Raw genomic sequence first — 12,017 nt, forward strand, 5'->3', positions numbered from 1 at the left:
TTCTTTCCGGACACCTGACAAGCCCCTTCACACTGTGAATTCCTGAGTCATTTGTGACTCCAGGTTTACTACGTACTGTCAGTCACCTCAAGAGAAGCTCCTCATTTATCAGCTGTTTAACCCCCCCCACGTCCCCCCTCCCCCCCAAAGCTCAAGTAATTAATTAATTTCCCAGCGCAGTGTGAGCTGATTCCGACAAGTCTGCCCCGGGTGCGCGCGGGGCCGGGTGCGCTGATGGCACTCGCGTGCACAGACTGCCCTGATTCCTGTCATGCCATCCCGGGCAGCCAGCCCATTAGCTGCCATTGATTTACTGACCTTTTGGCCCGCTTCTCTCCCTCCCGTCTCTGGGCTACAGACCTGCCACCTGGAACTCCAGATGCTTTTGCCCAACTGCTGACCTGCCCCTACTGCGACCGGGGCTACAAGCGCCTGACATCCCTGAAGGAGCACATCAAGTACCGCCACGAGAAGAATGAGGAGAACTTCTCCTGCCCTCTGTGTAGCTACACGTTTGCCTACCGCACCCAGCTCGAGCGGCATATGGTGACGCACAAGCCAGGGACAGATCAGGTGGGGGGTTGGTGTTTAAGTGATTTCTTTCTATAATAACCCCTTAGAGAAACGATATTGCTTTGATTGGCAATCATTATTAATTTTTCATGGCATTTTGAAGATGCAGATCTTTTAATGGTAATAGCTTTAATTGAGGTCTAAATGATTTTTTGATGGTCTCTTCTAATATGATTTAATAGTCTTATGTTCACGATCGAATGAGTGTGTTAATTTCTAATTTAGAAATTTTATTTGCACTTTAACTTGACTTTAGTTTCATTTTTATGTTCCACAAAAAAGTGAATGAAATTGTAGCATTTTAATTATACATTATTAAACATCTCAGCAATTTTAATTCCATTTTTCACCCCGTTTTACTGGGGGAATTTTTTTTTCCATATAGGATCTAAGTCAGAGTAAAAGAAATGTGTGTTTCTTTCACTTGTTGTATAACACCTTCAATTACTTAGAGTATTTTTACAAGTAGTTGCTAGTTTATGAAATCTAATTAAGTGTTTTAAGGAAATTTTTTTAAAAGCATATAATATATGTGCATATATTGAACATAAACTGGATTACTGCTAAAGTGTTGGCTATACATTAAAAATGATCCCTTCTTGATATGCATGTTTATTGCTGAATGGTAAAATTACTCGGCCTCGTTTGGCTTACTTGTGTTAAAAATAAAAACTCTATCTTTGACAGGTAAGCAAAGCTTCTTAAATCCTTAAAATGATTGGATAGGATTGACTCACAGTGTCTCTTCAATGCTTTAGCAAAGCTGCTCTTTCTGTCCTCCTGGGAGAACTGACGGCACATTGATATTGTGACGTATTCGGGTGGTAACAGAAATGGTGTGTCTGCGTCCCAGCACCCGGCCCTCCAGAGCTGGAATCCCCCTAGAGAAGCCTCGCCACCATTTCTGTTTTAAAAATCATTAAACAGGATATGCTACAAAACTCTTAAGTTTTGTTTCCTTTGGGCTTTATTTTCTTTGACTAAAGAAAATGAGACTAAGCAAACACAATCAAGCATGATGATGGCACTATATTATGGAATTTTACTCTTTTAAGAGAACATTTCATGTAAATCACTCCATTTATATCTGATTGGGCTTGTCACCTGAATGTTTTTCAAAGTTCAGTTACAAAAACTATGCTTGCATAGCTACACTTACGTAACAGTTTACCTCCCCTTTCTTATGTGCACACACACTCTGGGGGAAAAAAAGGGCCTAGATATTTATCTAGCATAACTGCTTTAAATTTCACATGCAGAAGTGTGGCTGTGTTGGCGCATTATGAATGGTAGCTTTGGTGTTGAAAAGTCCCCTCATTTGCTCATGGCATTTACAATTAGTAAATTAAAATGATTGTATCATATTAACAGTGGCACAACTAAAGTTTATAGTAGTCCTCTGAGAGCTGTGGGGGGAGACAAAGCAGCTGTTGCTGTTTGTTTATGCAACTCAGCAACATATGAGCGCTGGTCCCTCAATGGCGCTCTGCGGGCTGGGCTCCGCTTGATCTTTGAAGGTTGCTGCTGTTTGAACAAACCTCCCTGTGTCCCATGTAACACCATCTGTCTCACTAGGAATGTGGGAAGATTCAGCACACCCTAGCAGTTGTCATACCGTTTCTGTGCTGTCTTTTTGCAAAAGGCTTTTGTGTCATTGCTGCTTGAAAAAGACTGACCTCCTACCTTGAGCATCCAGAGTGGATGACTGTATTTTTTCTTTCCTTCAGAATTCGAAGTCACAGTGCTTTTTATTTCCTTGTTCAAAAAGGTCAGCTGTGTTTGATTATATCTTCGCTGCTTTTAACTCGTCTTTTCAGCAAACTTTTTTTTTTCTTTTCTTTTTTGGTCCCTACTCCCTAGCACAGTACTAAAAAGGAAAATGAAAAGTCGTTGAAGTCTTTCCTACTGGCCTGTGATAAAACTGCTCAAGATGTTGTCTCTTACATTTGATAATGAATCAGATCTGATAGGCAACACCTCAGGAAAAAGAGGGTTTACACTTGCTCCTAGCGCAGTGAAGGAGCCCTTTAAACATGCTTGTCGTGTAATGACATGTTTACAGTGAAGGGGTTGTTGTTTTTTTGTTTGTGTGAGGTTTTATTTTTCTTTCTTCTTCAGATTTGGTTTTGCTTCAGTGTAAGACACACTTTTACCCTGATACAGAAAATGTGATAAAATGAGTTGTTAGTGTGAGGGGACTTACTGGTGGGGGGTCGGGGGTTGGGGAGGCGGGGACTATTTAGAATTTTCAGGATAATATTTATTTTTTTCTTGACAAACTAGTTGCATTCCGTCAGGAAACCTTCAGATTTTCAAATCTTCAGTAAACACGGAGAACCACAAACATGTTCACAATTATGCTTTCTCCTCTCGAAAGGCTCAGAGAAACATTTTGGAAGAGATACTACAGAGATAATTCTAAAGCAAGTAGTTGGATGCGCATGTGAAAGCACTTTTTTTTTGTTCCAATTTTATTGCCAACATTATCACTTTTATTGCAACTCTGAAAGGCTGGGCAAATAAATAAACATGCACTCAAACCTTTTGGCCTGTCTGAAAAAAAAGAGGCCTTTTAAAAATATTTGTAGCAAATTTCCTTTGTTTCTCCTGCACAAAACTGATGTCAGTCTTTCTCCTTTTATAGCACCAAATGCTGACCCAAGGAGCAGGTAATCGCAAGTTCAAATGCACGGAGTGCGGCAAGGCCTTCAAATATAAACACCATCTGAAAGAACACCTGCGAATTCACAGTGGTGAGTAGCAGGGGTGCTGGTGCTCACCTGTGCACTTTGCTTCATTAGGGGAGTCTAAGAGATTGCTTAAAGTGTACACAATCTTGCTTGTAGCTTTTTGGAACTCGCCACTCATTTCCTAAACGATGTGTGCCTGCTTTGTCTCCATGAGACTATATACAAACCAAAAGCATGATCTTGGTAGTAAGCAAGAAGAAGCATGCTTATAGTTCTTCAAAACCGCAAATGCTTTGATTTATCACAAAATCTAGAAGCTCCCTTTTTTTCCCCTTAAAAAAAACACCCTTCTACAGATTAAATATTGTTGACCTGAAGAAGCTCCAATGTCAAATTCTAAAGAATATTCATTTTTGATACCTAACTATGAAAGTGAAAAATTGAAGAATTTTGGAAAAGAGCTTTTGTACCATACATATTCCTTCATTCCTGAGAGTTGTATGTTACAAAACAACATCCTACCACCGAGATTTCTCCTTTGTAACTATTTTGATAGTTCTGCCAAGCATTTTATTACCACATTGGATGCCACTCAGAGGACTAGCTGGATTGGTAGAATCAATGGAATCTCTGAAGAATTGATTAAAGCCATGGCTATCCTTCCCTTTTATACTGTGACATCTTTATTGTGCTATTGACCACACATTAATCTGACACTATGTTTAAAAGGAGGCTGCCGATGGCAAGACAAGATTTGGGGTCTTGGCTGAAAAAGGTATAGCCCTCACCTTCCATTGCTAACATCTTGAATTATGTCCTCCCAGGGTAGATAAAGCCCAGAAACAGTTATGGGCACATAATTCTAACCTAAGTCCCGAGAATGTAGAGGTACCTCATTGTGTTCCTTTCCTTTGGTTTTACAGATTCTTGGTTTGGTAGACAATTGTAGTCATTACTTAATCAAAGACATATAATGTTAACTCTAATTGTCATTCCAGGTGAAAAACCATACGAGTGCCCAAACTGCAAGAAACGTTTCTCCCATTCCGGTTCCTACAGTTCACACATCAGCAGCAAGAAATGTATTGGTTTAATCTCTGTAAATGGCCGAATGAGAAATAATATCAAGACGGGTTCTTCCCCTAATTCTGTTTCTTCTTCTCCTACTAATTCAGCCATTACCCAGTTAAGAAACAAATTGGAGAATGGAAAACCACTCAGTATGTCTGAACAAACAGGCTTACTTAAAATTAAAACAGAACCACTAGACTTCAATGACTATAAAGTTCTTATGGCCACACACGGGTTTAGCGGCACTAGCCCCTTTATGAATGGTGCACTTGGAGCCACCAGCCCTTTAGGAGTTCATCCGTCCGCTCAGAGTCCAATGCAGCACTTAGGTGTAGGGATGGAAGCCCCTCTACTTGGATTTCCCACAATGAATAGCAACTTAAGCGAGGTACAAAAGGTTCTACAGATTGTGGACAATACGGTTTCCAGGCAAAAAATGGACTGCAAGGCTGAAGAAATTTCAAAGTTGAAAGGTTATCACATGAAGGATCCATGCTCTCAACCTGAGGAACAAGGAGTTACCTCTCCTAATATTCCACCTGTAGGTCTTCCAGTAGTGAGTCATAATGGTGCCACTAAAAGTATTATTGACTACACACTAGAAAAAGTCAACGAAGCCAAAGCTTGCCTCCAGAGCTTGACTACTGACTCAAGGAGACAGATCAGTAATATAAAGAAAGAGAAGCTACGTACTTTAATAGATTTGGTCACTGATGACAAAATGATTGAGAACCACAGCATATCCACTCCATTTTCATGCCAGTTCTGTAAAGAAAGTTTTCCTGGCCCCATTCCCTTGCATCAGCATGAACGTTACCTTTGTAAAATGAATGAAGAGATCAAGGCAGTCCTGCAACCTCATGAAAACATAGTCCCCAACAAAGCTGGAGTTTTTGTTGATAATAAAGCCCTCCTCTTGTCATCTGTACTTTCTGAGAAAGGAATGACAAGCCCCATCAACCCATATAAGGACCACATGTCTGTACTTAAAGCATATTATGCTATGAACATGGAGCCCAACTCTGATGAACTGCTGAAAATTTCCATTGCTGTGGGCCTTCCTCAGGAATTTGTGAAGGAATGGTTTGAGCAACGAAAAGTCTACCAGTATTCAAATTCCAGGTCACCATCACTGGAGAGGAACTCCAAGCCGTTAGCTCCCAACAGTAACCCTCCCACAAAAGACTCTTTATTACCCAGGTCTCCCGTAAAACCTCTGGACTCCATAACATCACCATCGATAGCAGAACTCCACAACAGTGTTACGAATTGTGATCCTCCTCTCAGGCTAACAAAACCTTCCCATTTTACCAATATTAAACCAGTTGAAAAATTGGACCACTCAAGGAGTAACACTCCTTCTCCCTTAAATCTTTCCTCCACATCTTCTAAAAACTCCCACAGCAGTTCTTACACTCCAAACAGCTTCTCTTCTGAGGAGCTCCAGGCTGAGCCTTTGGACCTGTCATTACCAAAACAAATGAAAGAACCCAAAAGTATTATAGCCACCAAGAACAAAACAAAAGCTAGTAGCATCACCTTAGACCATAACAGTGTTTCTTCATCATCTGAAAACTCAGATGAGCCTCTAAACTTGACTTTTATCAAGAAGGAGTTTGCAAGTTCAAATAATCTGGACAACAAAAGCACTAACCCAGTGTTCGGCATGAACCCATTTAGTGCCAAACCTTTGTACACAGCTCTTCCTCCACAAAGCGCATTTCCCCCTGCCACTTTCATGCCACCAGTCCAGACCAGTATCCCGGGGCTACGACCATACCCAGGACTGGATCAGATGAGCTTCCTACCGCATATGGCCTATACCTACCCAACTGGAGCAGCTACTTTTGCTGAGATGCAGCAAAGGAGAAAATACCAACGGAAACAAGGATTTCAGGTAATGAGACATATCTTTTTGCTGTGGAAGAGATGAAAATCATATCGTTGATGTGCATGCAGGAGAAAAATGATAGTGAAAAAAATCAAGTGTTATGGTTTCAGCAGAAATAGAAGAGTTTGTTTTCATTTGAACCTAGACTAGGAAATTAAATGAAGAAAGAGTAGAACACTGTACTCTTTAAGCATATTTGCCTTAAAAATAGAAAGTATTTAATATTGGTTTTTAAGGTCCGTTTAGATTGACTCATCTACTTTTGGAATTGTGCTTTGATAACAATATTTGCTATTACTTCCATAGATGCTAAAAGTTAACATTTATAAGTCACAGCTGTTCACAATTGCATGTATAATTTTGATGTACACTTGGTTTTATAAAGAATTTTGAAGAGTATTCTAAAAATTATTTTGCACATTCCACATGACTTTTTATATAATTTCAAACTAGTAAGTAATTTGTGGTTTTTTTCAAATACAAAAGCAGGTATGTTTTAACATCATGCTGTATAATCCCTGCTGGCAAAATAGGAGCATAAGTAGCATGCACCTCCGTAACAGCTGTCCCCGTATTCCATTTGACAGTACATCTGCCCTCTTTGTAAATGTATTTAAGCCTATTTAATCTTCTCTAATATTAATTAGTGCAAATGTAGTCTAAGAAAGCTGAACTGTGGACTAGCAAATGGAAATGTATGTTATCATGCAAGTTTGCACTCCTTGGATCAAGACAAAATAAATATCAAGAAATTTAATAATTTACTGATCCACATTCATTATTGTTCAATGCTGAAGGCTGTTTTAACATAGATAGAACATTGATAAAAAGTGTTATTAATATTCCCTATTTCAAATTAGAAAATTAAATATAAAAATATAGCTTGAGGCCGTTAGTTGGTAGACATACATTTAAATAGATTGCATAATAATAACATTTTGTACCTAAATATAAAATTCAATTAAAATGGGGTTTCTGCAGCTACATATCATTTCTGAAGTCAAGCACACTGGAAAATACACAAATTCTGATGTTGAATTTTCATTCAGGGGTATTTCCTGATATAGAGACAATTAAGGATTTTAGAAAATGTTATGTTTTTCTCACTTTCAGAATTAACCATTTTCTATCCTTGAAAAACTATGAGCTCTACCATCTAGGATAGAGAAGGTTTTTGTTGACATGTGAGACCTCATGTATTGTTTGTGTAAGTTAATAAGTTTAAAAAAACAAACAAAAAAAAAACAACTAGATCAATTAATAGCAAGCATGATGAGGTTCTCCAAATGTCAGCCTATGCAAAGTTGTTTGGTATCAATACAAAGAGAAGAGACTGTGTTGAACTGTGTGATTACATCACAGGGAGAATTGCTTGATGGAGCGCAGGACTACATGTCAGGCCTAGATGACATGACAGACTCCGACTCCTGTCTGTCTCGAAAGAAGATCAAGAAGACAGAGAGTGGCATGTATGCGTGTGACTTATGTGACAAGACATTCCAGAAAAGCAGTTCCCTTCTGCGACACAAATACGAACACACAGGTATGAGTGACTTTGACTAGCTAGTTAGAGCTTCCTGGCCTGCTGTACATTTCATAATATTTAATGAGTACACTTGTGCAACTTAAGATGTAGCATATGCTGATACCTTCAACAAGGAAGAAATAACGCTTTTTGCCTAGCTCAGTAGGACTTTCTCATTGCCTGTTTATTGGATCACTTATGTGTTTGTAAGTGTGCTTGTCTTTCTATCTTCTGAATTAATCTGTACACCAAATTCACTGATCATGTCAAAGGTATCTATAAATGGCCAGGAAGATGAAATGGCATGCATGATTCAATCAAGCTATTGAAAATATCTTCAAATACTTAAGCTGTGATGAACTTATATATGTAAAAATTTAATAACAAAAGAAATTTAGCCAATGCTGTGTTAATTTCATCATACAAAATTTAAGTAGGCCATGATTCAGGTGTGATTCTGTTTGGTTTTAATAAATTGGCCATATTTTGAATAAAATAAAAGTGTTACTTCTGTGAAAGAAAAGACATAAGTAATATAATAGGCCAAATATGCTACTGAAACTACTTATATTTAGAAGACTAAAATAAAACTTTCTAAATTCATTTCCAATTTAGAAAAATTATAGAGTTGACAAGATGGCAGACTAATTCTTCTCTTTGAGTAGAGAGATAGTGAGTTAATTTTTTTAAAAGAAAGGTGAAGTACCATCATGTGAAGCAATATTACTTCCCATGATCCAAGATCTGATCTGCAACTCTGTGGTGCAGTGACGCTGTGTTCCCTCCTGCCTCCTTCTCCCTCCACACTTCACAGCAAAGTAACTTAGCCTCATCCCTGTCCCTAACCCATCCCCAGCTTTTCTCCAGGAGAAAGTTGGCATGCTTTACTGACCCTAGATGGGAAAAGGAAGAGCGTAGGATTTCAATCAGAGTATTGGCAGGGGAGCCCTAACCAGTTTGGCTCAGTGGATAGAGCGTTGGCCTGCGGACTGATGGGTCCCAGGTTCGATTCCGGCCAAGGGCATGTACCTTGGTTGCGGGCAAATCCCCAGTAGGGAGTGTGCAGGAGGCAGCTGATGGATGTTTCTCTCTCATCGATGTTTCTAACTCTCTATCCCTCTCCCTTCCTCTCTGTAAAAAATCAATAAAATATAAAAAAAAATATTGGCAGGGGAAAATTATAGAAAATTTTTCATTTTAAACCAGGAAGTCTGGTAACAAACATTTTAATATAGAGGGGAAAAATCAACCTAACATTAATGCTTTTGGGGGGAAAGTGATGAAGAGACAAAACAAGAACAAGAAAAAAAAAGGACTGGCAATATTTTCTGTCATACTTTGTCTAAATACATAGCACTCTTTTTAGAGACTGAACACTATCCTTGGGAAGCACTTCCTATTCATCAGCTTCCCTTTTCCTCACTGAGCATGTGCTGGAGGCAGCACCAGTGACCGGAATCAGCCAGAGAGTGGGGGGAAAGTTGTGTGAGTTCTATAACATGAAGTGTTGAGAGTAATGTGAAGAGAACAAGGTTGATAAGTAACAGTGTTCTTACTCTAGGTCAGTTTTCTTTTCTTTCAACTGTGACATTAACTGCTATTATTTTCAGTTCAAATAAAGATACTCTAATGACAACTTAATTTGAATAGCAGATCCCAAAAGTTTTTATACTTGTGTGATATAATTCAAAGTTTGATATGTCAAAATTTTCCTACATTTGTCTTTTTTGATAGCTATCATAGATATTTTCTTTAGTACCAAGTCCTATTTAAGTATTTTTAGAGTAAAGATATTTTCATATCTAAATTTACTTTAATATTTTAATCAACCTCAAATATATTTTTATTTCATTATTCAGCTGCAATAGGCACATCACTGAAGGCATCTTTCCCTCTCTGATTGGTTTTATTATATGACCATATGCAAACTCTATCATTTGCTACATGGTGAGTGTAAAACTTTTATTTTAGTGAGGGCTATCATACATATTGACATCCAGTCAATAACTTTTTTTAAATAAATTACATAGTCCATAAATTTCATAGGTATATAGAAAGTTGAGAGACCCAAAAGTTGACAAACATAAATACACATAATCAATTTGAAAAATACGTTGTATTTAAAAAAATAAAATGTTCTGGTCCTTTAAGATGTGAGATCTGCTGCCTAGAAACATTGCTTAGCAACAAGATGCTAACCATCCAATGGTTTCTCTAACTGTGTGATTAAGTATCCTCCTGTTGGCTTACCCACTTGTCAAGTTTCCAGTGTGTTAACTTTTTGGTCTCTTGACCAAACATTTCATGATGTTACTACTGTCAGTGTATCAGGTTTCATCAAAATGAAGTTCTTCGTGAATTTTCTGTCTTTATGATATATGTGGAAATTTAGTCCATTTTCCTTCCCCAATTGGGCCCCAAAAGCCTTGTATTTGTTTATATTAAGCACTAGTAATACATTGAAAATGTAATAATATGAAAATTATAAGTGAGAACAGTCTTTGGATTGATTGAGTCTAAGGTTGGGAAATGAAGTCGAATCATCATTTGAAAATATGTTAAGAATGTGTCATTGATAAAGTGTGTTTCTTACATGTTCACAATTTAACCTATAGAATAGTTTAAATTAATAAGGAAATTATGAGCTACTTATTCTTGTGATCCTATGCTCTTTTACTTCGACCTGTTTAATTTATTCCTAGGCAGACACCGATGATATAATGCTTAATTTTTCTTACCAATGGTGTATTGCTTGCTTGCTTTTCCTGGGAACTTGGCCTGCGAAAGAGGAAAAAAACACTACGTAAATGTTGACTTTGATAGGATAAATTGCCATGAACAAGTACTGTGAAATAAAAAATCTGAAACCCCTGTTAGACACTGTTAAGAACTCATTTGCATTCCACTAAAATTTAAATTTGACATTTATTGAGTACTTTCTCTATTGAGATATTGAGGTAGGCACTTTTAAACCCACCTTATTTAGAAAAGTAATAAAAATGTTTCTGCTTTTAAGTCGATAAAGTAGAAGTTTTACATAAATGACTAGTCAATTTTATTTCTCAGTTGTATGATAATATTATTCATACCACAAACCTTCCATTTATTAATTTCAGTTATCATTCCAGCTGTCAGGTGAATCATGAACCTCAATAGTAGAAAAAATTACCCTTAAAAAGTTTTGATCATTCAGCGTCAATTTGGATGTCTTTTCTGAACCTTATTCATGTGGGAATTTAATTCCAGGATGTCTTGATTTGAATCGGGTAAACCAATCAAACAAGTTCAAAAGAGCTGAATGTCCAAGTCAGTTTCTATTTAAATAGAATTTCCTAAATGCTTAGCAGTGAAACTTCTGGAGATTTAGTGCAAGATATAGGTCAGAACTCCCCACCCTTCATTTCCAAATTCTGCCCTTTGTATACATAATAACTGAGCATTTTATTCTCTTTCATATTGGCAGTTCATAATGCAGAATTGATATATTTTTATTGTAAGCATATTGTTTATTATCAAATGAATTCCCCAAAAGTTGGTTGCCTGTAACGATGGAGTATTTGTGTAATAGACTGCAGTTTAGTGGACATCACCCAAGCATTTCTAACAGGCCTTAAAACTTGTCCTGGAGAGTGTGTGTTCTCTCTAAAGATACTGCTTTGTGTTTGGTTCCTTTGGAAAAGAGAGAGGCATGTCAACTGCGATGTTCATTCAGAATTTTTCACACAGCCGATCCATGAGTGACCCATCTGGTTGACCTTTTAGTGCTCCTGACCTGATGAGACATTGGTTTCTAAAGGAGGTTGTAGGACAGTTCTACCAATACATGCTTTAGCATGGAAAGCACCAAGAAATCTTTCATCTGCAATTTCTCTTCTCTCTACTCAGATTTCTTTCTTCTATTTACTCTGCTCCTGATACATGCATCTTGCTTGTGACTTGGGAAATCATTGAAAATGTATTAATGAATGCAAATAAAAGGATCTAACATTAACTGAGTGCTTACAATGTACTATCCTTATACTAGACACTCTTCTTACCTATGTCGTCTCCTTTACTCATATGCCCAGTCCATAAGCTCGGTCTCCAAATGATTTCTCTTTTACTGACAAGAACTTTTGTCCTTAAGGAGGTTAACATAACTGAGACTGCACAGCGGGTCATAAAAGTGGATTTAAACCCAAGCAATCAGACTCCAGAACCCATCTCCCCTATTTAACACTGAGCTGCCTTATCCCCGTGAATAAAATTGCCACTGTCAGAAATGTCT

The 12,017-nt window shown here is 37.8% G+C and overlaps 1 protein-coding gene across 6 annotated transcripts in view; it reads left to right on the forward strand.

Annotated features, from left to right (window-relative positions):
• The window catches only part of ZEB2 (zinc finger E-box binding homeobox 2), a 134,834-nt gene that overhangs the window by 115,521 nt on the left and 7,296 nt on the right, over positions 1-12,017 (forward strand). For 5 of the 6 annotated variants that reach the window (XM_059704546.1, XM_059704549.1, XM_059704547.1 and 2 more), the window contains 4 exons: positions 359-573; positions 3,218-3,326; positions 4,262-6,231; positions 7,588-7,768. In XM_059704546.1, coding sequence (XP_059560529.1) covers positions 359-573; positions 3,218-3,326; positions 4,262-6,231; positions 7,588-7,768 — 2,475 coding nt within the window. The remainder of the gene's footprint in view (positions 1-358; positions 574-3,217; positions 3,327-4,261; positions 6,232-7,587; positions 7,769-12,017) is intronic. The other variant, XM_059704550.1, reaches the window with a different exon arrangement.

The sequence above is a fragment of the Myotis daubentonii genome, chromosome 7 (genome assembly GCF_963259705.1).
Source record: "Myotis daubentonii chromosome 7, mMyoDau2.1, whole genome shotgun sequence".
Lineage (NCBI taxonomy): Eukaryota > Metazoa > Chordata > Mammalia > Chiroptera > Vespertilionidae > Myotis > Myotis daubentonii.